Source organism: Arachis hypogaea, chromosome 18, assembly GCF_003086295.3.
Source record: "Arachis hypogaea cultivar Tifrunner chromosome 18, arahy.Tifrunner.gnm2.J5K5, whole genome shotgun sequence".
Taxonomy (NCBI): domain Eukaryota; kingdom Viridiplantae; phylum Streptophyta; class Magnoliopsida; order Fabales; family Fabaceae; genus Arachis; species Arachis hypogaea.
The window spans coordinates 3,234,006-3,261,145 of record NC_092053.1 but is presented as its reverse complement, the minus strand read 5'-3'; the positions used below and the strand labels follow the sequence as shown (position 1 = coordinate 3,261,145).

General features: G+C 34.1%; 7 protein-coding genes across 9 annotated transcripts; 4 read left to right on the top strand and 3 right to left on the bottom strand.

Annotated features, from left to right (window-relative positions):
- Window positions 1–2,593: 2,593 nt before the first annotated feature.
- On the top strand, window positions 2,594–5,003 carry LOC114925868 (scarecrow-like protein 30). The gene has a single exon (XM_029295294.2). It carries the CDS (start codon window positions 2,944–2,946, stop codon window positions 4,843–4,845), a length of 1,902 nt encoding a protein of 633 aa, XP_029151127.1. The 5' UTR covers window positions 2,594–2,943; the 3' UTR covers window positions 4,846–5,003.
- A 3,331-nt stretch (window positions 5,004–8,334) lies between these two features.
- LOC114925824 (scarecrow-like protein 30) lies at window positions 8,335–10,846 on the top strand. The gene is made up of 2 exons (XM_029295014.2): window positions 8,335–8,624; window positions 8,796–10,846. Exon 2 carries the CDS (start codon window positions 8,805–8,807, stop codon window positions 10,722–10,724), a length of 1,920 nt encoding a protein of 639 aa, XP_029150847.1. The 5' UTR covers window positions 8,335–8,624; window positions 8,796–8,804; the 3' UTR covers window positions 10,725–10,846.
- Window positions 10,847–10,973: 127 nt separating this feature from the next.
- Window positions 10,974–13,292, bottom strand: LOC112771079 (uncharacterized). The gene is made up of 5 exons (XM_025815674.2): window positions 13,133–13,292; window positions 12,860–12,951; window positions 11,861–11,942; window positions 11,675–11,760; window positions 10,974–11,470 (listed from the first exon to the last, which is right to left on the bottom strand). Exons 1-5 carry the CDS (start codon window positions 13,172–13,174, stop codon window positions 11,242–11,244), a joined length of 531 nt encoding a protein of 176 aa, XP_025671459.1. The 5' UTR covers window positions 13,175–13,292; the 3' UTR covers window positions 10,974–11,241.
- A 142-nt stretch (window positions 13,293–13,434) lies between these two features.
- LOC112771077 (uncharacterized) lies at window positions 13,435–16,180 on the top strand. 2 transcript variants are annotated; one of them, XM_025815668.3, is made up of 10 exons: window positions 13,435–13,563; window positions 13,820–13,867; window positions 14,109–14,183; window positions 14,388–14,412; window positions 14,511–14,543; window positions 14,657–14,778; window positions 14,897–15,027; window positions 15,107–15,330; window positions 15,434–15,696; window positions 15,830–16,180. In XM_025815668.3, the coding sequence occupies exons 2-10, from the start codon at window positions 13,865–13,867 to the stop codon at window positions 15,923–15,925; spliced, it is 972 nt and encodes a 323-aa protein (XP_025671453.1). In that variant the 5' UTR covers window positions 13,435–13,563; window positions 13,820–13,864; the 3' UTR covers window positions 15,926–16,180. The 2 variants fall into 2 exon arrangements, with proteins under 2 accessions (XP_025671453.1, XP_025671454.1); XM_025815669.3 differs by having other exon boundaries at window positions 13,438–13,566.
- On the bottom strand, window positions 16,144–18,782 carry LOC112771078 (uncharacterized protein C24B11.05). Of its 2 annotated transcripts, none has more exons than XM_025815672.3 (9): window positions 18,648–18,782; window positions 18,061–18,136; window positions 17,914–17,979; window positions 17,704–17,801; window positions 17,543–17,580; window positions 17,309–17,396; window positions 16,914–17,213; window positions 16,679–16,744; window positions 16,144–16,488 (listed from the first exon to the last, which is right to left on the bottom strand). In XM_025815672.3, exons 2-9 carry the CDS (start codon window positions 18,119–18,121, stop codon window positions 16,333–16,335), a joined length of 873 nt encoding a protein of 290 aa, XP_025671457.1. In that variant the 5' UTR covers window positions 18,122–18,136; window positions 18,648–18,782; the 3' UTR covers window positions 16,144–16,332. The 2 variants fall into 2 exon arrangements, with proteins under 2 accessions (XP_025671457.1, XP_025671458.1); XM_025815673.3 differs by lacking the exon at window positions 18,648–18,782 and adding an exon at window positions 18,563–18,595.
- Window positions 18,783–19,260: 478 nt separating this feature from the next.
- On the bottom strand, window positions 19,261–22,964 carry LOC112771076 (ATP-dependent zinc metalloprotease FTSH 8, mitochondrial). The gene is made up of 7 exons (XM_025815666.3): window positions 22,654–22,964; window positions 22,443–22,517; window positions 22,095–22,246; window positions 21,425–21,901; window positions 20,576–21,343; window positions 20,150–20,377; window positions 19,261–19,814 (listed from the first exon to the last, which is right to left on the bottom strand). The coding sequence occupies exons 3-7, from the start codon at window positions 22,146–22,148 to the stop codon at window positions 19,386–19,388; spliced, it is 1,956 nt and encodes a 651-aa protein (XP_025671451.2). The 5' UTR covers window positions 22,149–22,246; window positions 22,443–22,517; window positions 22,654–22,964; the 3' UTR covers window positions 19,261–19,385.
- Window positions 22,965–25,155: 2,191 nt separating this feature from the next.
- Window positions 25,156–25,894, top strand: LOC112772776 (cyclin-dependent protein kinase inhibitor SMR4). The gene is made up of 2 exons (XM_072225451.1): window positions 25,156–25,244; window positions 25,348–25,894. Exon 2 carries the CDS (start codon window positions 25,371–25,373, stop codon window positions 25,602–25,604), a length of 234 nt encoding a protein of 77 aa, XP_072081552.1. The 5' UTR covers window positions 25,156–25,244; window positions 25,348–25,370; the 3' UTR covers window positions 25,605–25,894.
- Window positions 25,895–27,140: the final 1,246 nt, after the last annotated feature.

Here is a 27,140-nt window from a genome sequence, read left to right as displayed (position 1 = left end):
AGTCAATTTTTGGCGGCAATTATTGGGATCCAAAATCAATTATTAGAGACCTTCAACCTTATTTCGAAAAGTTAATCAAAAGAAAAGTGGTTTGTAGCAATACCTCCCAGCTAGTCTAGAAAGTGCTTAATTCTTTAATTTAACAAATTAAATTTTCTTTGCTTTGTTACCCTAGTGGATTGGTTTGGCTCCCACACTTTATTAGTATGTTACTTTCTTCTGCCAAATGATTCACATAATTGATACTTTCACTGAGATATTTTTAGTAGTGTAGGTCATTTTGATCTCATGGGAGGCATGAATCTGATTTTTTTAGGGCAAACATTACTTTTAACTTTTAGATAGATGAATAAATATAAATATAAATAATTTTAATACATGGGAGAAATGTAAAATTGAGTGTAGCTATTAGAATAAAACTGATTTATTTTTACTCATAATTGAATAAAACTTTCATGTGTAAAAGTTAAAATTACATCCTAATAAATAACATGCATATAAACATTAAGAAGGAACCTCCAAAGATGATTGATTGGTCACTAAAATAGCCGCCATGCATCGTTTTGTCAAACAGTCAAACTTGATTTAGTCATCTTGTCATTTTATGATTTTTATTTTTTGTTTAAATCGAATCAAATACATAAATTTAATTATAATTTCAGTTTATATATTTTTTTAATTTTTTAATTAAAAAATATATAACAAACTTTTTTTCGTACTCTTTGTGTACTCTTTTAGTTTTATTAGTGTTACATCTTGTCGTAAATATACATGCATAGTTGCATACAATATTTTGAAACTTCACCCTATAAATTTATTGTAATATACGTAATTAACACATGCAATTAATTTGAGTGACACGAAATCTCAAATTATTGCTTATATTTATCTTACAAACTTTGAATATAGCATAAAAGTAATGAAAATAAACACTTTAAAACTAGATTTGTTATTATTCAATAAAATTTATATAAAATCTTTGATTAAAGAACCTAATTTCTTAATTAAAGGCCATTAATCAATCACATCAAGACTTGATTTGTTTTTAACTAAAACTTTGAATTTCTAACTGAGCTGAATTTGTGTCTTCAGTCAAAAAGACTATTACTAAGGATTAGTCAAAATAAATACACATAAACTTATGTATATATAGTGCAAAAATTATAATTTATAAAAATTTAATTTTGATATGTTTACAGTTATTTAATTATATTTATTATTTTAAATAATTATTTATATAATTAATATAAAAATAATTATTTTTATTAATATGATATTATATGATTAAATATATTTTTAAAATTAGTTATTATTAAAAATATAATAAAACTAAATTCAATTTATAATATCAAAAGTAATGAAAAAGAACAAAGACAAAGTCAATACCAAATATTAGTTCAGCCGTTCAAGGCAATGTATCTGGATCTATCTTGTCTAGCAAATTTATTATCACCCGTAATATCGTTGAAGTTACAATTTTCAGCAGATAGAGAAAGCCTCCTTTAAAATTTCACTTTTTTCTATGCGCCTATGATACGATGTTGGCAATGTTATTTATTTATTTAGAATTTTATATATATACATCTTTTTTTCTTTTGACCAAGATAATGATAACAATTCAATGACTCTATTAGACTATTACAGTGTGGAATCATGGGACCCAAGAAAACAAAATTCATTTCTGGTGGTCCGGTGCATCACATTGCCACGTGTATATCTTTTACTACATTCACCGCATGGAGACGGGAAATCACATTGCACTTATCTCCCGTGTAACAAGACAATGACTTCTGTTCTGTTTAGTTGTTTATTTATTTTCGAATAAACTAAAAGTTCAAAGGAAATTTAGTCATACTTATCCTTTTTTTTTTTTACTAAAAATAAGAGATTCGAACCCGTAATTTTTTAATTAAATATGAAGAGACTATGCCATTTGAGTTATAACTCATTGGCTTAGTCATACTTATTTTATTGGTAAAGATTTATGTACATTTATTGTGTAGATAATTAAAAATTATTATATAATTTAATGTATATAAATAAATTATTAAATTTTTAATTATTAATTTTATATAAAAATAATTATATATAAATTTTTATTTATTTTATTAAAGTTAAACTTATTTTAAAATTTTTAATCACTTATTTTCTTATAAAAATTGATTATAAATTTATAATTGATTTAATTATTTTGATAGTTAACTATTTTATTATAAAATATATAGTAAATTATTTAATAATTAAACTTTTAGATTTAGAAATATTTTTGTATTTTTTGTTTTTACTAAATGCATTAGTCTTCCTTCCGAATTTTGACATTGACTGCTACTAACTTTAGTTGTTATAACACTAAATAATTGTACTAGTAAAATATCTAACAAAAATTACACTAAAATATAAGGAAAAGTTTAGGAGGCAGCAATTTTTTTTAAATTTTGGCAAGCATGTAACTAGGAAAGAAAAATGAGTCATTAGATAAAATCTCACACCATTAAAATCATCATTAATGACTATTTAATGGCTACAAATCACAAAAATTGCTTCCCCAAACACTCCTCAAAATATAAAAGGGCAAGTGGGGGGTGATGGCTATAGCACAGCTTCTTTGAATGTTACTCACTACAGAAATGGCTTAACTATATATATTTATATATTTACATTTATATTATTCTATAAAAAAGGGCTTGACCCAAAAAATAGCCATATACCATAGCCGATTATAGGTTACTCTTCAACTCACACAAGAGTTTCATAGATACTGAACAATACTAGTGTGTTCTATAGGATTTATCTCCTGCTATCATTGTCAGGTTCTAATGATGATATATAAATCATTGATTATTATCCAAAAATTAAGTTAAAAGGGTTAGCTATTTTGATTTTTGAACCTTTCTTGTTACTTGTTACATATAGATTATATCTTTGTTTAGCCTTAGATTCAATATGCTTTCTACCAATCCTTATCTAGAAAATTTCCCTGGTCATCTGCAACCAATAATGAATGGTTTTCATTCATCATCTTCATCTTCTTCCGGAACCATCTCAAGTGGAGATTCCACTGAGTCTAGTAAATATTCCAATAACATCCTCAGATACATAAGTGACATCCTCATGGACGAGGAAGATGACTTGGAGAACAAACCCTGTATGTTGCAACAGTGTTTGAGGCTCCAAGCTGCTGAAAAATCATTCTCTGAGGTGCTTGGAAATTCATCAAATTCTCCACCATCTCAAGGCTGCGATGAAAGCAACCAAGATGGTGATTACTGTCGCAGCACAAGCTTCGAAAGCTATAGCAGCTTTAACACTGATAATAGCTCTTATGAGTTTGATTGGGTCAATCTTGTTGGCGAGTATGAATCTTCTTTGCTACAAGCCTCTCTTCTTGGTGGATCTTATGGAACTCACTACCAGAACATGGTTCCATTGATCAACAATGAAGAAGGATCTAGTCCTGGAACAAGGGAAAAGAGAAGCTATCAGGTTGATGATGACGCTTCATATGAACAAGGCCGAAGAGGAAACAAGATCTCAGCTACTGTTTTCTCCGACGAGTCAGAACCACCGGAGATTCTTTATGAAGTGCTGCGTATCCCGTATGGAAGAAGTAAAAAATATTGTTGTGTTGAGCCGTTATCAAAAAATGACATGCTGAAGATGCAGAATGTTGGATCCAATTCCAAGACAGGACGTTCAAAGAACAGAAACAGCAACACAGATGCAACTGTGGATTTATGGACTCTGCTAACTCAATGTGCACAAGCAGTGGCAGACTATGATAAGAGGAATGCATACGATACACTCAAGCAGATTAGGCAGCATTCTTCACCGTCCGGCGATGGACTCCAGCGTATGGCGCATTACTTCGCCATTGGCCTCGAGACACGGTTGAATGCCGGAACACCGTCATATCCTCCCCTTGATATGGCTTCTGCTGCAGATATGTTGAAAGCTTACAAACTCTACGTTACAGCTTCGCCTTTGCAGTGGATGACAAATAAATTGGCAACCCAAACAATCAAGAACCTGGTTCAGAATGAAAGCCGCGTTCACATTATTGACTTTGGAATTAGCTATGGTTTCCAGTGGCCCTGCCTTATCAAGTATATGTCAGAGAGAAACGGGGCTATAAAGCTTCGTATAACCGGAATTGATCTTCCTCAGCCGGGTTTCCGGCCGACGGAAAGGGTCGAGGAGACCGGAAGACGGTTGGAGACTTTGTGTAAGAGGTACAAGGTGCCTTTCGAATACAACTGCATTGCACAGAAATGGGAAACAATTAGGGTTGAGGATCTTAAGATAGATAGGGATGAAGTGACCGTTGTTAACTGCTTCTACAGGCTGAAAAACCTGCCTGATGAAACTGTGTCAGTGAACAGTCCAAGAGATGCAGTGCTGAAGCTGATGAGGAGGATTAATCCAAAGATCTTCCTGCATGGGGTAGTCAATGGCTCTTATAGTGCACCGTTTTTCCCGACTCGGTTCAGGGAGGCTCTGTTCCACTTCTCATCACAGTTTAATATGTTTGAAGCTAATTGCCCCCGCGAAGATGCAGAAAGGATGATGCTTGAGAAAGGGATGATTGGAAGGGATGCTATCAATGTGATAGCTTGTGAGGGAGCAGAGAGAGTTGAAAGGCCAGAGAGCTACAAGCGATGGCAGATTAGGAACAAGAGAGCAGGATTCAAGCAAATTCGGGTGGATCAGGAATTGGTGAATGAAATCAAGGGAATGGTGAAGAATGAGTATCATAGAGATTTTGTGGTTGACCAGGATGGCAACTGGGTTTTGCATGGCTGGAAAGGTCGTATTTTTCATGCTCTCTCTGTTTGGGTTCCTGCATAAGCAGAAAGCAGTTAGTACCATAGTTTTGTAATGAGATTCTATACTTTTGTTTTTATTTTCTTTTCTTCCTCTATGACGGTTGTATAATATAAATATTGATGTTTACATCCCTTCTTACTTGTATTAACATAGCAATCATATTCCCTTTATTTGTTTTAGACTTGGCTCAATTTTTTGGATATGTAAATTCTGTTTGTATTATGCATGGTTATAAAAGTGGGTGGTGCTAAATATGAATGTGGGGACAGTTAGAGCACCGCTAGGGAGACAATGAAATATGTATACAATGTATACAATGGGCTGTTTATTAGGCCCAATTAATATTAATAGAAAGAATTAATCAATTAATAACCCTAATCATATTTTAGCTGTTTATTTTAACATACCACCTAATTTCTTATATTCACAGTTTTTCCCCAAATCAATCAACCCCTTTGTTTTGCCGTTTTCCCTAGGGGTGTTATCGGTTCGGTTTGGTTCGGTTTTGGATCAAAAACCAACCGAACCGAACCGAACCAAAAGCGGTTTGGTTCGGTCGGTTTTTCGGTTTTTAAATCCTAACTAATAGAAAATTAATCTTAGTAAAATGATGTTCAAAACAATCAATAAATTAAAATAATATTACATTACATTCAAATTCAACACAATTTCAACTCATTCCAACAACTAAACATAAAACAAACACATTTGTTAAGTCTAAAATTTCCATTTCAATGTATTACTAACCACTTCTGCGGTTCGGTTCGGTTCGGTTCGGTTTCTGTCGAGCCAACCGAAAACCGAACCGAACCGATCGGTTTACATCGGAAAAAAACCAAAAAAACCAATTTTTTTCGGTTTTTATTCGGTTGTTGTAACTTTCGGTTCGGTTTTGCGATAAATTTCGGTTTGGTTCGGTAACTTACACCCCTAGTTTTCCCTCCCCCCACACCCAAACCCTTGTTATTTCTGAACATTGCAGTAACGTGACAAAACCCAAACCCTCTCAATCCTTGATCACACACAATCCCTGTTGCAACAAAGGAAGGTCACCCATCAACCCATCAATCCTCACAATTGGTATCAATAACGGCGCCGTCTAAGTCCTGATCATCCCGCCATCTCTTCAACGGAGCAGCTGGGCGCGACGCCGGCCATCGAGAACGCCCTCAAGGAGCCGTCATCCACAAAACGTGCAGCAGCCGACTTCTTCTCGCGTGGGCGCTTTCATCTCCTACCATCGGAAGAAACTCCCACCTGCTCGTCAACGTACAGATCACCGGAACCTCAAAAAACATGTGTATGAAACGTGACGTATCCTAGCTGACCATTGTTAAAAATGGGTTGATATTTGTTAGATGGTTACTTTAACAGTATGTTGGATGGTCACTTTAATAGTATTTTGTATGTTCACTTTAAGTTTGCAAGTAGCAATTTATAAACATCTAACTCTTATATAAATAAGCATCCATGGTGAACAATTCATCAAATCATTCTCACCTTATTAGGCTGCTGACCGTCGGCAACAAAATGTTCGGGAGCTTCTTCTGGTAGTTTCAATGGAACCATTCTCACCTTATGATGCGGTGTCGCTGGAAGGAGCCACACGCTGGGAGAAGGGCGTTCACCAATGAGGACCTCAACGTCTCCGGGAGCGACTTCCGGTGAACACGAGCCAGTGAGAAAAAGAGATAGTAACGTCGGTGAGAGGGGTTGCGTTGTTGGTTGTGTCGGCGACGCCGTTCATAGAGAATAGGTCATGGTTTGTGTTTTGGTTTTACTGAATCCTAATTTTTTGAACCATTCAAACTAACAAATCTTCATAATTAATGATTATAATTCAGTATTAATTTTAATTAAATCCCCGGTATCCAAAATTTAATTTTAATTTCAATTAAACCCCATTGTATGCATTGTATAATAATAGCATTGGTTACTCATACTTTTCCTTTTCTGAATTATGAAGTGAAGAAAAATGACTGTCCGATTTTTTTATTAAAAAAATTAAGAACACAAATCAGATGATTCGATTTGTGTGGGAGGAAAAATCAGAGGTCCGATTTGTACTTTTAATTTTTTTTATTTTGAAAACAAAAATCGGATGGTCCAATTATAATATTAAAATTTTTTTAATTGTCTAAACACAAATCGGACGGTTCGATTTGTGTACTGCACTTTTTTTTAAATTTTTTAAACACAAATTGAAGGATCAGATTTGCTCTTGACACTACAACTGTGCGTAAAACACCTATACACTCCATAATTGCATCCTACACCACTTTCCCTTCCATATTTAAATTAAAAAGTGTGTTTGTTTTTTCTATTGTCTTGTCATTAACACCTTCTGACCTTTTGGTGTAAAATTGTTTTCTCTGAAACAATGCAAACAAAATCAAGTTTAACTTCACACACCTAGTATAATTGGGATTTTTTTCATTTTTATTTTTTTTTATTTAACCAAAGACAAAGTGAGATGACATATATGATATATCAAACATGAAAATCATAAATGTATAATTTTCTGACCCTTGTTTAGGAAAAAAAATAAATTAAAAAAGACTTTGAAATTTAGACAAATAAACCCACCTAAAAGACTCATTTCCACTTTGATTTCCAGAAATATTAAGCTGATTGTTGAATTTTAGCTTCTTCCTCATTTAATTTCTATAGAGGCAATGCTTGGTCATTAAAACATTATCACAACAAAGAGCAAAATATTCAGAATAACGAAAAAGCTTTGAAATTATTGATCTTCACGCATATTTAGCATATGCATGATTTCTCTAAAGTTGATAATTCCAGATTAAAGAAAATTAGATACCAGATCTGAACGAAAACTTTTGGCATGTGCATGATTTTATCTAAAGTTAAGGGTTGATATCTTATCACGAATAGTAACATGTTTAAATTTGTAGGGCTAAAAGCCTTACCACACAATTGTTATTGGAAGAATGTTAGAGGGTTATCAGAATTTATTATTTTTTGTTATTAGTATATTTAAAAGTATAAAATAAAGTATATTGTCAGATTACTCACTAAAAAAACTAAACTGAAAAAATTGAATTAACTAAGTAATTGCAAAAAATAAGAACATATATTTTGATTGCATTGCTACTTTGCTGGTAAAAAAAAAATTATAATAGCATTTTGATTAAATTATTTTATTGATGGATTACTTTATTTAAAAATATATATAAAAGTTAATATATTATTATAAATATTCAAAATATATAATAATTAATTTTTTGTGTTTATAAAATATTTTTGTAATTTTTTTACCAAATAAATTAATCTTCCTTTTGAGCTTTGACCGTGACTACCACTAACTCATCCTCTATAATTGATTGTTAATATAGCAGTAATGCTTAGGAGTCATAATTTAATTTTTAATTATCTTTTTAATACTTAAATGAGTAATAATATAAATATATATTATTTTTTAAAATTATAAAAAAGACAAAAAATTAAAACTTTTCTATTTAAAAATTAAGAAGATAACTAAGATGAGTTATGATTTTTAATAATGTTTTTTAAAATAATTGTACCATTAGAATATGAAAATGGCAAGTGGGGGTGGTGGCTATGGCACAGCTTCTATGAAGGTTCCTCACCACAGAAATGGCTTAGTTTCATGTGTATTTATATTATGCTATAAGAAGGGACTTGACCTCAAAAACTAAGCATAGACCATATCTGAAAAGCATAGATACTGAATAATACTACTTTGTTCTATAGGGTTTATCTCCTGTTATCATCATCTTCTAATGATATATCATTGATCATTATCCAAAAATTAAGAGGTCAGCTATTTAGATTTCTGAATCTTTCTTTTTTCCTTGGTAGATCTGTTCCTAAGAAACAACCTTGTTACAGAATAGATTCTCTCTTTGTTTAGCCTTCAATTCAATATGCTTTCTACCAACCCTCATCTAGAAAATTTCTCTGGTCATGTCTCACTGTTTTCTAATCAGGAACCAATAATGAATGGTTTTCACTGTGAGAGTTCATCATATTCACCTGGAACCAGTTCAAGTGAAGATTCTGCTGAGTATAATAAATATTCCAACCCCATCCTCAGATACATAAGTGACATCCTCATGGAGGAGGAAGATGACTTGGAGAACAAACCCTGTATGTTGCAGCAGTGTTTGAAGCTCCAAGCTGCTGAAAAATCATTCTCTGAAGTGCTTGGAAATTCATCAAATTCTGTACCCTCTCAAGGCTGTGATGAAAACAACCGAGATGGTGATTATGGTCGGACCACCAGCTTCGAGAGCTATAGCAGCTGCACCACTGATAATAACTCTTATGAGTCTGATTGGGTCAATCTTGTTGGTGAATATGAATCTTCTTTGCTACAAGCCCCTGATAATGACTCTTATGAGTCAGATTGGCTCAATCTTCTTGACTCCCCAAATGATGGATCTTCTGAAATTCACTACCAGAACATGGTACTACTGACAAACAATGAAGAGGGATCTCGATCTGGAACAACAGGAACAAGGGAAAAGAGAAGTATTCAGGTTGATGATGATACTTCTTATGAACAAGGTCGAAGAGGAAGCAAGATCTCAGCTGTTTTCTCTGATGAGTCAGAGCCACCAGAGATTCTTGATGAAGTGCTGCGTGTTCAGATTGGAAGAAGTCAATGTTTATCTGGTGTTGAACCCTTACCAGAGAATGAGATGCTGAAGAGGCAGAATGTTGACTCAGTTGGATCCAGTGGAAAGACGGCAAGATCGAAGAAAGGAAGCAGCAGAAATAGCAACACAGGTGCCACTGTGGATTTATGGAGTCTGCTAACTCAGTGTGCACAAGCAGTGGCAAACTATGATCAGAGGAATGCATATGATACACTCAAGCAGATTAGGCAACATTCTTCACCAGCTGGGGATGGAATGCAGCGTATGGCGCATTACTTCGCCATTGGCCTTGAGACACGGTTGAATGCCGGAACACCTTCATATCTTCCCCTTGATATGGCATCTGCTGCTGATATGTTGAAAGCTCACAAACTATATGTGACAGCTTCTCCTTTGCAGAGGATGACAAATACATTTGCAACCCAAACAATCATGAACCTAGTACAGAATGAAAGCTGTGTTCACATTATTGACTTTGGAATTTGCTATGGTTTCCAGTGGCCCTGCCTTATCAAGCGTCTGTCGCAGAGAAATGCGCCTATAAAGCTTCGTATAACCGGAATTGATCTTCCTCAGCCGGGTTTCCGGCCGGCAGAAAGGCTCGAGGAGACTGGTAGACGCCTGGAGAATTACTGTAAGAGGCACAATGTGCCTTTCGAATACAACTGCATTGCACAGAAATGGGAAACAATCAGGCTTGAGGATCTTAAAATAGACAGGAATGAAGTGACAGTGGTTAACTGCTTTTACAGGCTGAAAAACCTGCCGGATGAAACTGTGTTAGTAAACAGTCCAAGAGATGCAGTGTTGAAGCTGATCAGGAGCATTAATCCAAACATCTTCCTGCATGGGGTAGTCAATGGCTCTTATAGCGCGCCGTTTTTCCTGACACGGTTCAGGGAGGCGCTCTTCCACTTCTCGTCACAATTTGATATGTTTGAGGCTAATGTCCCCCGCGAAGATGTAGAAAGGATGATACTTGAGAAAGGGTTGATTGGAAGGGATGCTATCAATGTGATAGCTTGTGAGGGAGCAGAGAGAGTTGAAAGGCCAGAGACCTACAAGCAATGGCAGATTAGGAACAAGAGAGCAGGCTTCAAGCAAATTCGGGTGGATCAGGAATTGGTGAATGAAATCAAGGGAATGTTGAAGAAAGAGTATCATAGAGATTTTGTGGTTGACCAGGATGGCAAGTGGGTTTTGCAGGGCTGGAAAGGCCGTATTCTTCATGCTCTCTCTGCTTGGGTTCCTGCTTAAGCACTTAGTAACTTAGTGTTGTAATGAGATTTTACATTAGGCCGGTTGAAACAATACCATAAAAGTTCTGTTGTAATATTTTCTTCCTCTATGATTGTAAATATCTAGATATTGATGTTTAATTCTCTTCTTACTGATATTAACATGGGAATCACATTCCCATTGTTATTTTAGTTATGAAGCACAACAAACTTGCTTTATTACTGATCACCACAGAAGCAAAATAACTTAAAGTAGAACACAAAATTATTAATGATCAACTGTAACACATATTATAATAATATAAAGATAAGGTAAAAGTAAAATACATGGACTTCTGGCCTTTAATCTAAAAGTATTAAAAATCATGGTAAATCATGAACCTCAACTATAAATTCAGATGAAGAGGTCAAAAAAGCAGATTAGTTGAATTACAAATACATTGATGTATCTAAAAATACAAAACGTACAAACACAACTAAAGCATGTCACGGAACCAAAACTAACTTCTTGTAAGCAATCCACATATCCAGTGAACTCATCTTTTTTGTTTGGCTTTTGACGATCGAAGGACATTCCAGTCCAGCTTATCTACATTTGGTTTTCTAAAAGAGCCCAAACTATTTTTTGGAGTAGATTGATTATCAACATCATCATCATTCTTGGGTGATTTGTTTGGAAATTGTTCTTCACAATTTACTTCAGACTGTTTCCTTTTCCCATTGCCATTAACACGTTCCGAACCTTCTGTTGTAGAGTTGTTTTCTCTGAACCAATGAATCAAATTTAAGTTCACACAGTTAGTAAAAATTTCGGCCTTTTCTATTTTTATTATTTTCATTTAACCAGAGAAAGTGAGGATGACATATAGGAGACATGAAAATCATACATGTATAATTTTCTGACCCTTGTTTGGGAAAAAAAGGGAAATAAATTAAAAAAAACTTGGAAGTTTAGACAAATAAACCCACCTAAAAGACTCATTTCCACTTTGATTTCTAGAAATATTAGTTTCAGCAGCTGGCTGCTGAAGTTTAGCTTCTTCCTCATTTAATTTCTACAGAGGCATTGCTTTGTCATTAAAACATGATCACAAGAAAGAGCACAATATTGAGAACACGGAAAAAGCTTTGAAACTATTGATCATTCACACTCACATCAACAGAAGGATTAAAACTTTGAAATGACATACGACCTCTTGCTGCCCCTGGATGGGGATCACCTTCCATTATGACCACACTGAATAGGAAAATAAAACAGCAATGAAAATGATAGTTCCAGGTTAAAGGCAAATTATATATCAGATCTCAATGAAAAATTTTAGCATATGCATGACTTCATCTAAAGTTGTATCACGTAAGATATAATAACATGTCCAAATTTGTAGGGATAAAACCACCCAACAGTAGATACCCATATTCGTCAGACCAAAAGTAATTAATGCCAACCATCTTAGAACCTAGAAACAATAGTTATTCTCCAAAGCTTAATTATCAATATTAGAAGAACACCGCTGATTTAGTAAGCAGCAATCAAGAAAAACCAATGCCATTACAATTCACAAGTTACTACGAGGATTCTGACTGTTCATTGTTCAGTAGATGCAACTCAATGTTAAATAAGAGTTAAGACCACATAATTGCAATTAGGAGGTTTTCTCCTTTGAAACATGGGGAGTTTAATTCATTATACACCAATCACTAAAGTAAAAAGCTCAATTCATTCAAGAATCATGAGTTTCTAGGAAGTGGGCAGCGGAATGAAAATTCAGTAGGTACACACTGTCTTCTGTGTCATAGAACACAAATCAAATTATTGTGCAGAGCTGCACAATTTTTCGACTTCACCAAGAATTTTCATATTTTTGTGTGGTTTCATCATAACAATTCCAGAATAGTCCAAAGGCTTGATGCTGATGTTTGTCTTCACTCTTCACTCAACACCAATAACATTGAAAATAATGGAATAAAATGGGGAAAACATGGCGCATAGATAACTCTAAGATGCATACAACTTTGAAATTTCAAAAGAATAGCTAATCAGTAATCACTAATCACAAAACAATGAGCTGAGAATTCAATAATTCAGTAAAAAATTGTTGAGCTGACAAATAAGCTACATTAATCAAATATGAGAGAAGAAAACGAAAAAAATACCATCTTCGAGTAACGGTGGTAGTTGCAGCGAGATCAGGTTGGAGTTCCTCTTTCTTCGTTTTCTCTTCTCTCAGCGCCGCCCTCTGCATGAACTGCACAATATCCAAACAAAAACAACCAACAACACCGTTACCTCCCCCTCCATTAATCAAAACAATAAATTGTCGTTAAAAGAAGCAGCAATAGCTAAGATTTCAGCTCAAAATTGGAATCTGGAAAACAAGGGGGCAAAAAAACAAGAGGGCGTTTGCATGTTTATGTTCATGTTTTTACCTTCAAGTTCCTCAAAGTGCTAGAAAGCTCTCGCTTCGCCATAATTATAAACTTGCAGCTTCAAAGTCTCAGTCTTTCAAATTCTCTCTTCGGCTTCTCCACAAAAAATCAACAGAATGAAAGAACGAACCTTAACCTAGCTAACAAAATTATTAATTACTGGTAACTGATTATCTTTTCATTTATCTTTTTTTTAGACATAATTGGGCCGAAAATAATAAATGTGGGCTTGATCCAATCCAGCCCATGTTTGGGCCCAAAAAAGGGAGAGAGGTTATCTTGTTATGGAAGCCGAAGATTTTTTTAACTTTCACTGAAAACCAAACGGCAGAGAGGTCCTAAACTATAAAAACAGCGAAACCTTGTGTTTGTGTGTTCATCACTTTCGTCCAAAGTGAAAACTAGCGACCACACTGTGTCTCTTCTTCCAGGTTGTTGTGACATTACCGATCGCTCATTCTTTCTTGTTTTCTCTTGTTACACTCACGTTTCTTCTCCTTTTACTCTCTATGAAAGAAAAATAAATAAATAAAGGAAGCACCTTTTCCCCCTTCTTTGAGCTGGTGGATTTTCATAGGATTCATGAGTTTGTAGTGAGATTCTATGAGCTGCATGAAATTTTGATTCTTTATCTAAATATGTTTATTTATATGGTGGATTATTTTGGTGTTTGTTTATTTGGTTCAGGAGCACTTTCTACTGCGTGGAAGCTTCTCCCTTTTATCCTTAGCTATGGTATGATCACTAGTGTTTTTCTTTTTTCCTTTTTTTTTTTTATGTATTCTATAGTGCTGGATTAGATTCTGAAAATAAAGCATAAATTTTAAACTGGAATGGATTGGAGACTTCGTTAATCAGTGTCATTGAATACTGTCTTACACTCTTGCTGTCCCTACCTTCTTTTTTTTTTTTTTTGCTGTGACAGTTCTTTTTTTTTTTAACTCTTTTGTTCTGGTTTCTGTGTCGAACATTGCAGGCTTTCAGTGATGATGACCAAGATACAACCTTTGAACAGATATATCGTTGTTACCCTGTCTCCTTCATCGAGAAGGTACCTCATTGTTTTGACTTGATGCATCTCATAACTCTCTCTCAAGCCAAAGCTTTCCATTCTATTCATAAGACATTGTATACAGTTCACTTAGATTTGGGTTTATATCTGCACTTGTAATAGCACCCCTTGCTGGAAAGAAAAATAAATAAATAATCATAATGGGATCTCAAACTGATTATTATTTCTCTTGATCTTATGCAGTCAAATCTGGAAAAGGGTGATAAAAGTATGTGACATCTTACATTTTGCATCTTTGGTATTATAGAAATTTGATGTATTTATTGTGCTTATAAAATTTCTCATGACAATTCTTGTTGCCCCCAGTCATCATGCCCCCTTCAGCCCTCGATCGCCTTGGTTAGTTGTTATTCTCTGGTTTCCACCAATCAATTGTTGTTTTTCCCACTCTTGAATTACCTGATTTATTCATCTGAAGACTTGTCGTGATCTTTACTAATGATGTTTTTCAGCATCCTTGCACATAGACTACCCTATGTTGTTTCAGCTTAGCAATCCTTCCGCTGGGAAAGTCACTCACTGCGGTGTCCTCGAATTTGTATCTGATGAAGGGATCATATATATACCATATTGGGTATGTGATCTCCTTTCCTTCTTTGTTCCGATTTCTTTAAAATATTTTTTACCCAATGAAATCTCGTATTCTTACAATTGCTGGTTTTTGTGTGTGTTTTTTTCGCCCATATTGCCAGATGATGGAAAACATGCTCCTACAAGAGGGAGACACTGTGTGTGTGAGAAACACCAGTCTTGCAAAAGGAACATATGTGAAGCTACAACCTCACACCAAGGACTTTTTGGATATCACCAATCCAAAAGCTATGTTAGTATTCTTTTTACTTAGACTTCTTTGTCTTCTTTTGGCTCAACTGATATTTCCTTTCTTTCGCCTGGTTGCACAGCCTAGAGACTTCGCTAAGGAATTACTCATGTTTAACAACCGGTGACACTATAATGGTTGCTTATAACAGCAAGAAGTATTACATTGACATTGTCGAAACAAAACCCTCTCCTGCAGTCAGTATAATTGAAACAGACTGTGAAGTTGATTTTGCAGCACCTCTTGATTATAAAGAACCTGAGAAACCAGCACCGTGTGCTCTATCCAAAAGGAAACGTTCGGAAGGTTGTCCCTCGTCAATCAACTTTGAAATACTCAGAAGAGTTTGTTCAGTTTTCGTTAGTGCAAAATTCTTTAACAGATTTTAAGTTTATTCTTTACATTTCAGTTGAAGATGATGAGCCACCAACGACAAAGGTTCCGCAATTCAGTCCATTCACTGGCTCCGGAAGACGTTTAGATGGAAAACCTTCAAGTTCAACACAATCAGCCGATCAAACTTCCTCTCCAAAGAAAAAGCAGAAACAAAGCAACGATGAAACGGAAGGCTCTGATTCTAAATCATTGAATACCACTTCACGTAGACATTCTGGAAAGCTTGTGTTTGGGTCAAATGCAGCTAAATTTGACACTCAGAGACCACTGCCGAAGGTAATTTTTCGCCATATTAATCTCCTGGAGAGACAGAAAACCCTTCAATTTCTGGTTCATTGATTACCATTATTTGTATTAACATTTACCTTTCTGAAAGTCCAGCTAATCAATTTTTCTCTCTTATTATTAGGCTTCTGAGAATATCACTAAGCAAGATTCATCACAGAAGCAAGAAGCACCGAAATTCCAAGCTTTCACGGGAAAGAAGTATTCATTGAATAGTTGATCCTTATTAGGCTATTTTTCTATTGATTATTTTGGGTATAGTGAAATAGAATTGAGCCTGTTTTCATTATTGCATATCATGATTCTTCTTGTGTAGTATATTGATCATTCTTAGTTAATAGTAGTAGTACCTCTTGAATCATGAAATTATCACATCTAGAAACTAAGGAATATCTCTTGTCCATAATAGCTACTACATTTCGGACTTATTTGTGATGCTTTATTAGCCAATTATTTTCTCAATTTCTTCTCATTACTTAATATTTTGTGCCACAGAAGTATTTGGCTTTGCCTTTACAAAAGGAAATAACAAGTTGCTAATAGAAACTCCGTTATATAATCATAATCTCATTCTTTCCAATAACAATAACATTATTGGATGGTTAACAAAGTAGATGTATAATAAGCTTAAGCTATGACAGATGTTTCAATTGAAACCTTCCTAGAATACTTGACCCCTTCAGATTTCTCAGCAGCTTCCCACAGTTCTGGAAATGCTTCCTTCATATTATGTATACTCTCTAATGCATGATCCACTCCTGCGGTTCTAACAGAAGTACCCACCTGCATTCATATTATATTTGGATTTCACATGAAATGTATAGATTTGTATGGATTTAAATGCATACTACAATACTAAATGGACATCAAAATAAAACCTAAAACAAGTTCACTTTAATGCTAGTCATTATGAAAAAACCTAAAACAAGTTTACTTTAATGCTCATCATTGTAATTATGGAGTGAGTAATTACCACTACAGTGTGAAGGCCCAATGATTTGCCAGTGGCTAAATTGCGGATACTGTCATCAAAGAACAACTGCAAAAGAAATGAACAATGATTTCATCTGTCACAAAAGGATATAGGGAAATGATAATTGGTATATGTTGATTGTTATAGAAGAATGCAAAGAGCAAGATCATCATGTAAAAGGTTAAACTAAATTCGAATTAGATACAGAACTAACAGAAGAGATTAACAATCTTACTGTTCTTTGAGGGTCAATGCTTGCCAAACTAAAAACCTTTTCAAATGAATCTTGAAAAGGTTTGCAGACTACTGGGGTCCTTGGAAGCACAATATCAGAATCAGGCTTACTCAAGTACTCATAAAAATCAAATATTCCTGTGCTAATTGCTCTACTTCCATTGCCAAGTTTGTTCTCAGGATCATTCAACTTGTTGAATGGGTTTAATGTTTCAAAGCTTATGATCCTTTCAAAGCAATCCTCCAATCCAAGCCTTTGAAGTACTCTACCTGCATGTGCCTCATCTGAGTTTGTGAAAACCTATATAGCAAATAAATAAATAAAATGATCCACATGTAGTAGAGAGATTTTATAAACCATGTGTTATTTTCATCCATTTGAATAAATGAACTTACAACTTTTCTCATAGGCAAGCTTAGCAAAATTCCCTTAATAATAGGGTCAGGTTTCAGCAAATTATATGGCAATCTCCCATGAACAAAGCTTTTCAACACAAAAAAAAAAAAAAAAAAAAAAAAAAAAAAAAAAGAAGAAGAAAGAAAAGAAAAATTAAGATGCCTGTTTCACATAACTTGATTATACTAGAAGATGGTCAAATAGAAACACAACAAATTTGTAAAGGCATTTACCCATGAAAGTCATCATAGTCAAAGTCATATCCAATTGCCTGGTGAGAATAAAAGAGGCAAAATGACTAATTAAATTCCATCACAATTGCATATATACTATTAACCATTAATAAGAAGAAAAAGGGAAAAAATAATATTAATGAAGGTTAATTGAGTTGTACCCTGAGACCAGCCATTGTTGTCCCATAAACCTTGTATAGTGAATAGCATAATTCAGGAACTTTAGCATCCTCTATGTCAAGTGTTTGAAGCATGTAATCTGTGCAATGATTCAATCAAACAATCACAACTTGAGATACAATCCTAGAAACTATCACACTTACAAGCAATCAGATACTGAGATCATAAAGTGGTTAAACTGATTGATTTACCTTGAATATTTTTTGTCACATGCGCTGATAATCCAGAACTAAAAGGATAAAGGGTATCATCAAGATCTGAAAATATAAAACAAAATGTAAATATAAATACATGAGAAAGTATAAGTGATTAAGTCATCCAGGTTCTAGAAGTCTTACCAAACAAAAGACAATCGTATTTGGCCTTTGAAACTTCCTGGAACTGATTCCCGTTTTCCATTTTAGACTCTAGAGGCTAAATTACAACGATTCAGCAGAAAAAAATAAATAAATAAGAAAAAAAGATAACCACCACTTTAGATACAAGAATGAAACTGCATATTGTTGTGTGAAGAATACATAAAAAATTTTCATGAAAAAATTTTCTTTCTTGTGTAATGCATAAGAAGGAGGAAAAATGCTCATTCCAAGAGTGCATATTAGAAAAGTAAATCAGTAGAGAGTGCCATTGAAAACTGACTTCAAATTCAAGAGACCATATATGTGCTAATTTCCAAATGGAAACTAAGATGGTAACATCAACACATAACTGATAAATAAAAGAAGTAAATCCATAAGAGTGTTGAAAGTGGCAGGTTAAATAGACTCACAAACTAAAACACAGTTTCTGATAGTGTAGAGTCTCAATCATAAAATGAAAAAAAGATATTAAAGCACTCACATTTTTAGTAAAGAGAAAAAATAACAGAATGAAAGAGTAATACACTACACTATGGCAGATAGAGCATGAAAACTAATGGACTTACAGTAAATAAAGGTTTCAGCAGAGAAAGAAGGATTGAAGATTTAAGAAAATGGAGAGAAGGGAAAGGGAAAAAGAGGGTTAATAAAGGAATGGCGTTGAGTGATCAATGTGTAACAGTTCAAAGTTGACAATCCTGTTATAAAGAAGTAGAAAACGGAACAAACTGAAAAGCTTATGACACATCACTTTTTTTTTAGTTGTACCACGTTGTCCACTCAAAACTTGACACGTTGCTTGCTTCAATGTTTCAGCTTCCACCACCTGCCCTTGTCCTTTTACTTTGTTCCTACGCGGCAACGTCCATTGAAGGTAATTGATTCTGAAACTATCAATTAAACAAAGCACTTTAGACAAGTATCCCACGTGGTGTTGTTAATGCTTCCGAAAAAAGCTTGTATAATCGTGTTGTTTTCTGAATTTCTTTTGCTGCTATAGTTAATAAGAACGAGACTGTATTTAAAAGAAAAAGAAAGTTGGGGAGAGTATATGCCAAGTTAAGTTAAGGCCAAACATGGCAGTGTCGGTGCTTTTGTTTTATTGAGTAAAATCAAAAGGTTCATTTTCATTGGTAAATAAATAGTATGAGTCATTTTCTTATGACTTGAGAAACTAGAAAGAGAAATGGTTAAACAATATGACTTTATAAGATTTTAATACAAGATATGGTGAGAAATAAAAACAAAATTGCATGTACAATGAGATACAGAAACTTCAAAGTTTTAAGACTCTCTCCCCTATCCTATGATTTACCATGGGGTCCTTGCCCATTGTTGTCATTGTCCAGTTGAAAATCTTGCTTGAAAGTATCATAATGGTTGTGTTCATCACTAGACTTGAATGGTCTTTCGCCCAAAACTTGAACCAAATCATCCCTGTATAGCACTTCCTTTTGTAGCAGCAACTCAGCAATTTGAGCCACTTGATCCTTGTGTTCCTCAATGAGGTTCACAGTACGCTGATATGCTTTGGCAACCCATTCTCGAACCTCGGCGTCGATGAGGGCGGCGGTGCCGTCGCCGTATGGTTTGGTCATCCATTCTCCTCTCTGAGGGAAAGAGAGCAGACCAACTTTGTCACTGAAGCCATAAACTGTTACTTGGTCATACATCAACTTAGTCACTTTTTCCAAGTCATTTTGTGCTCCTGTTGAGATTCTTCCAATCAGAACCTGCATTTAGAAACCACACTGTCATTAGTCTCATGCATGCATGGTTTTCAAGGTTGGTAAACAACATCTCATGAAGAAGATACCAATAAAGAACTAGTTCTACTCATTGAAGAGAACTGATTTTTCTTCCAAATTAATCCTCCTAATAAACGTCTTTCTATTTAGAGAAAGAATTTATTATTTTTTAAGATTCCAAGGCACTTATTTCATCTACTATATCTACTTTTTCCTTCATTTACTATTCAACATGATATTTAGGAGGATTATTAGGAGGCTATATCATTGTTCTAGGAAACAAAAATTAGTGTAAACATGGAGGGAAAAGAGAAAACTACCTGCTCCGCAGCCCTACCACCAAGGATCCCACAAATCTCATCAAGAAGCTGCTCCTTTGTCATTAGGAGATTCTCACTGGGAACATACTGGGCAAACCCAAGAGCTGCTGTACCGCGAGGAACTATGGTTACTTTCAACAATGGTTGAGCGTGTTCCAAGAACCATGCTGCAACAACATGGCCAGATTCATGGTAAGCAACGGTACGCCTTTCCAACATGCTTACTACCTGGTTGAGAAACATACATTCCAATGTGGAAGCTCAGTAGAGGGGCCAGGGGGAGTGTTCCATTCCAAATAGGTTCAACATTTTTCAATTTAGTGCTACTTCAGTGTCAGTAATGAATGTTCATATTCAATTATTCATAAATAGACATAAGCATCATGAGTTCCATGGTATGAAGTATGAACTCTAAAGACTACTTACCATGTTCTTCTTCTCCAATCCACCAATAATCCTATCAATTGCTGCCTCAAAATGTTCCATAGTGACGCAAGTCTTCTGGCTTCTTGCAGCAATCAGTGCAGCTTCATTGCAAACATTGGCAATGTCTGCTCCAGCAAATCCAGGGGTAAGTGCTGCAAGCCTCTGTGAATAATATGACGGATCATGGTCTAGTTTGATCCTCTTCAAGTAGATTTGAAATATCTGGTTGCGACCCTTAATATCAGGCCTATCGATGCTAATCTGGCGATCGAATCTGCCAGGCCTAAGCAGAGCTTTGTCCAAGATATCAGGTCTATTTGTGCCAGCAAGCACAACAATCCCAGAAGTGGTTCCAAAACCATCCATCTCCACCAACAATTGATTCAATGTACTTTCGCGCTCATCATTGCCACCAGAGAAGCTTCCACGTCCCCTGGCTCTACCTATTGCATCAATCTCATCAATGAATACTATACTTGGAGCACATTGCCTTGCTTCCTGGAACAAGCTTCTCACCCTTGAGGGTCCAACACCAACAAACATCTCCAGAAAATCAGAACCAGATATAGATAGAAAAGGCACACCGGATTCCCCTGCAGTTGCTTTTGCTAAGAGTGTTTTCCCTGTGCCTGGAGGCCCAACAAGAAGAGCACCCTTTGGAATTTTCGCACCAAGTTCTTCATATTTCTTTGGATTCTTTAAGAAATGCACAAACTCCATGATTTCTTGCTTTGCCTCATCACACCCAGCAACATCTTTAAAGTAGACCTGAAAAAGATTGAATCTCAAACTGGATACAGAAATCAACATCCATCTTATTTACAAAGGGAAAATCATAAGAGATTCAACCTTGTTTTTTGCATGTTTATCCACTTTAGTTACACGGGCTTTTCCTAAGTTGAAAATTCCACTAGCACCTTTGTTGTTGCCCCCACCAACACCAAACCCACCTTGCACTCTTCTCCCCATATACACGAGAGATCCCAAAAGCAAAAGTGTTGGAGCAAATCTCAATAACTCTTGGTACCAATAAACGTCAGAAGTATATGTGACAGGAATATAATCATGAGGGTGAATGTTGAGTGCTTCCTGTGCTTCCTCTAGCTTCTCCTCGAAGGACTCGACGCTGCCTATGATGAAATAGTATTTATATTGGCCTCCAGTTTCAACTGTTGCAGGAAGTGTTTTCCCTTCATCAACATGATCTCCTGTTCCATTATGGTGAGAGCCCTTTACATAGATTTTGGCAACTGACTTATTTGAAACAACAATGTGGTCTACTACTCCTTCCTCCAAAAGCTTTGTTTTAAACTCTTGGAAACTAATCTGCAAACAATCGAAGTTCCATCCATGTCAAGAAGAGCAGTGAAACATAAGAAACTACAAAATTCTGGCAAAATGAGATGTCTCATTGACAGTAATCACATTGTTAGGTTCATGTTCTAGTTATCAAGCAGGGACACTCCGCAAAAAATAAAAGTCCTATTAACTGGTAGTGTATAAACACAATTATGCTTACTTTCTGGAGTTCATGTTCAGGTAAAGGAGCAGATGAAAGAAGTACCAACATCATCAACAAAGGTGTGATGATATTGTGAAGTTGTTTCTTCAAGTTCTCTTGAAATTTTTCATGATTGTCAGTTTTGTTATCTTTGTTTGTGTTGGATTCATCTGAAATGAAAATAAGATATCAAGTGTTTGAAGTATTCATCATTAGCTGTTATGCAAAGTTGAGAGAGCTATATATCAATCCATTAGAACTTCAACCTATTAGCATAAGCATCTACCAAACTTGATATTTTTAACGCAAAAGTACACATTAGGCAGACACTAATCAACAATGTCACCTAATACATTAACTTTATACCTTCTTTAGACTTAGATTTCTGCTGATCCTCTTTTGGAATTTCTTTCTTTCCCTTGGGATAGTAGTTCTCATAATCTGCCAAAAGAGAAATGCAATAAAAAATCAAACTCAAGAAATGACAGTATTAGCACACTAACAACAACCACAATGCATGCAATTGAAAATTGCATCAGCACACAACAAAAGGAAACACTTTTTTCCTTGCACTTACTTTTTTTCTTTGGGGCATTATTAATGCTGGAAAAGAGCCGATGAAGCCTATGCAATATTAAATTGGAAGCGAAACCATTGGTAATAGTAGTAGCAGCAAGAAAAGGAGCTCCTCCGAATGAAGAAGAAGCAACATAGCCATAACCCTTCAAAACGGTTGCTCTTCCAGCATCGCGTTGTAACAAATTCTATAAGCATATATATAAATATGCATCCACACTTTTTTATTTTTTATTTTTTCCTAAAAATAAATGAATGAAATAATGCAAACACTTGAATTCAAGAGAAAACATAGCGGGAGCAAAAGAAAACAAAAGAAGAAGAAGGCTCACTTTAGCACGAGAATAGCGTGATAGGGAGTGACCAATCCTTGAAGCAATCATGCTTATTGCAATCGTAATCAATCAGCGTTGTTATTATCTTCTGTTGTTCTTGGCTTTGTTTCAACAAACATAATGGAAAAAGTTATAATGGGGAACGTAAATTGAATAAATATTGATAAGCTAAGATTATTGTTGAGGATGAACATGGCGTAATTTGAATGTCAGGTTTCTTTTCTTGTTTATTTTTGGAAACTCCTCTTTCATTCATTCATTCCATTCCGCTAAAAGAACGAACAGAAGAAAACGATACGAGAATTTATACGTTTCGTTTTTTTTTTTTTTTAAATGGGATTGAGTGGCCCACTTCTAAGGTTAATATCAATTTGGACTTGACCAAAAATTACTTGCCTTGGACCGTTAAATAATGTGTCTAATAGCAACCAATTTAAATAAATTCTTTACAAAAATTAAAATACAAAATTTTTATTAATTAACAGTTTATAAATAAATTATTTTATATTTAAATTTTTAATTATAAAAATATTTGTTTTAAAATTATAGTATTTAAATAAATGACAAAAAAAATATAATTTTTTTATATAAGAGAATGAATATTAAAATAATTATGACAATAAATATCTTTTAATAATGAATATTAAATTATTAATTTTACATAATTTAATCTCTAAGATTATAATCAATTTTTTATTTATTCTTTTATTAGTTTTATCTTTCTAATATTTTTAACATTTGGTTCTTCTTGTCTAATATTATTAGAAAATAATTGTATTTTATTTACAATCTTATTAGGCAATTATGTAATTAATATGTAGTATTTTATTGTGTATGATATGGTAGGTGAAAATAGAAAATAAATATGAAATGTGTGTCATGTATATTTTGTTATTATTTTTTATTTTTACTATTCTTATTAGAATTCCCTTCTTTTTTATTTGGAGTCAAGAACTTGCTAAACTATAAAAAGATAGCAAGTTATATAAAAATAAAATTACATGTAAAATCAAACTGAGATTTTATATCACACACAATATTAAATACAAATTTAATAATAAAAATAAAGTAGTAGAATGATAAAAAAAAGTTAAAAAAAATTATATTTACAGGTGATTCAGTTAAAATATTGTGTGAAAACAGTAACAGAGAATTAATATTATGTGAAAATAATGGTAAAGGACTAATATTTTCAAGAAAAAACAGAAAATATTTTTTAGGTAATCAAGAATAAAAGCGACATAATGGTCTCTTTTATTTTTAAGTAAAAAAGTTTAATAATAATAATAAAATAATTTTTGATAAAAAAAATCATATTTTTCTATTTCTTGAAAAATTTTGGGTTAACTTTTCAAAAAAATAAAATTATTTCTTAAAAATAATATCAAATATGCATAATGTGATTTTATATAATATAAAAGTAAAAAAAATTTGCTAAAAATTATCTAATTTATTTGATAAAAAATATTAAGAGTTTAAATTCTATATCTTTAAGTGAAATTTAAATTCATCATAAATTAATACTTAAATTATTAGATTGAACCAACGCAAGTTGGCACATATGGATGAGGGTCTGTATCTCTTAATCATCTCTTCCGATTCGATACTCACGGAGGATGGGAATGAAGTTTGCTTGCTTGAGAGGGTCGCCTACTTTTTTTTTTTTGGTTTCCCACGGTATCCCCCAACCCGGCAGGTCAAGGACTAATCCGTCGCGGTACTGAGCTCCATTTAAGGGTTTGCCGCTGGCCAATGGGTTGCTGCATGCACAAGGCGGGATTCGAACCCCCGACACTTGCTTAAGCGGACTAGTGAGCTAACCACTAGACCAACCCAACTTGGTTGAGGGTCGCCTACTTTACCTCTACAGTATCTAAAGGATTAGTCATTGGGCTTCCGGCCTAATAGATATCCTGGTGCAAATAAAAAAAAAAAAAACTTTATAGAGTGGATGGCGCGCATCCCTGGAAATCGAAAACTGAAGGGATAGACATGTCTTGCTTGGGTTGGCGCCACGTTTAAGAAAAGTGATGGTCACGTGTCATTACAACAACCACACACATTTACTCCTCCTCTCCTGGCGCCTTCCAGAACAAGCCACTCAACAACGCATACACCGCCATTAATTTTTTATTTTTTTTCATTTGACATTTGAAATTCCCAAACGGATAATTATTAATAATAATAATATAAAAACAAGAGAGTTGGTAACACATTAACATAAACAACAACATATGCTGCAGTCCAGTTTAATTTGGTCACTACTCATCATCTTCCACTTTGCTCTAGCTCTCTTCTTTATTGATTATTTATTAACTATTATTAACATAAATTCTTTCCACTTGTTTCATTTTGTCTAGACCGTTCTCCTTGTTTAGTTTGCATGATGAGTAGCGATGGAGTTGAACTTGATGGAGGGTGTTCAACGCCTAAGAGGTGGGAGTGCCGTATACCAAGGGCAATAGTGCCACCGCCACCGCCAAAGAAGAAGCCTTTTTCCTTTCCGGGAAAGGGAAAGGGAAAACGAGATCCCCCCAAGAATGGTTATTTCCAGCCATCTGATCTTGATTTGGAGGAGCTCTTCTTTCTCGTGCATCCAACTCCAACTACTGCTTAGCTTATCTTAGCTTAATAGCTTCTATATTAGTTACTTCTCATGTTAGAGTACAGCCAATCTCTTCTTATATAAGTTACTAATCTTTTTGGGAGTAAAATTATGTATATGGTGCATGGGGAGTATATATGTATGTGTGTGTAAATGTAGATGTTGTAGTTTTTTGTAGCATGTGCTTAACTGGTTATGTTAGTGTATATATCAATATCATGTTGTAACTTAATGCATGTCACTCTGTTGCTCTAGTAACTCTGCTCATCATCATATATATGGTTGATCATTCTTTTCTGATCTTTACAGTTTTCCAGAATCATGGAATTATTTTAGGAGTATTATATGCATCAATTTTTGCGTATATTATATGTGCGCATTTAATATAAATCTGATGTATAAAAACTTAAAAAGTATTTTTATACCATAAAATTCTCTCAAAGATGGCTTTTTTTGTTTTTGGTTAGAAAATATGTTAGCTTTCAAGGGCCATTCATGTGGTGTTCTCTCTTTTTAGTTGGGCTCGTAGAGAAGAGAACACTGATGTTTAATAGAATATTATGGCCATCGTTGCAGAAACATGTAGAACGAAGCCCAAATTGTTATAAGAAAAAAACACAATTGGAAATGGACTTGGTGACGGGGAGTTATACATATTTTCTCAAGTTATTCTAGGTTCGCTTAATGAATGGCCATTTTGAACAAAAATAAAAAAAGTTAATAAGCTAGAAATAAAAATGGCGGAAACCTAAGATATAGAAAAGTAAACCAATTTAGATTGATCTGAATTTTATATTGTATATGTACTAATTTATTAGTTGATCATAGATATTTAGTTGATCATAGATATTTTTTTTTTTTGTCAAGTGGATTGGACAATTTTCAATTCTAGGTATTTCAATTCTTGGTATCTCAAATAGATTGGACAAATTTTAATTGTAGGTATAACACACATTTATACGCTCCTTACATACTTACCATTTTTTCTTCTTCGGTTGTTGTCGTTGGTAGGAGTTGAGTTCGAGATCTTTGAGATGGAGAGGGACGAAATGTTGTGTGAGCTAAAACTTATTGGCAATTGACTTTTTTACTTTGATTGCTTACGATAAGTCGAGAAATTAACAAATGATCTGCCTCTCAAAGTTGATCATAGATTTTGAGCTTTGTTGGTTTGTCAGACTTATCGTAAGACTTATCGTAAGCAATTAAAGTAAAAAAATCCAAAAAAATATGAATAACCAATATAAAAAAATGAAGAAATACGAGGAGAATATGTAGAAAGTAGAAACACAAATACATGCATAAAAGTACATATAATGCCAACATATTTGACAATATTTAGTTTGGTCTATATTGGAATTTTAATTTAGTTTTTGAAATTCCAATTATTTTAATTTAGTCTTTAAATCTTTTAATTGATTCTGTCATGAAAATTTTTGCAGAATTAATGTGATTAAAATTTAAAAAATTTAAAAATTTAAAAAATTTAATAACTAAATTAAGGCAACTAAAATTTTAAAAATTAAATTGAGACTCAAATATAACTTT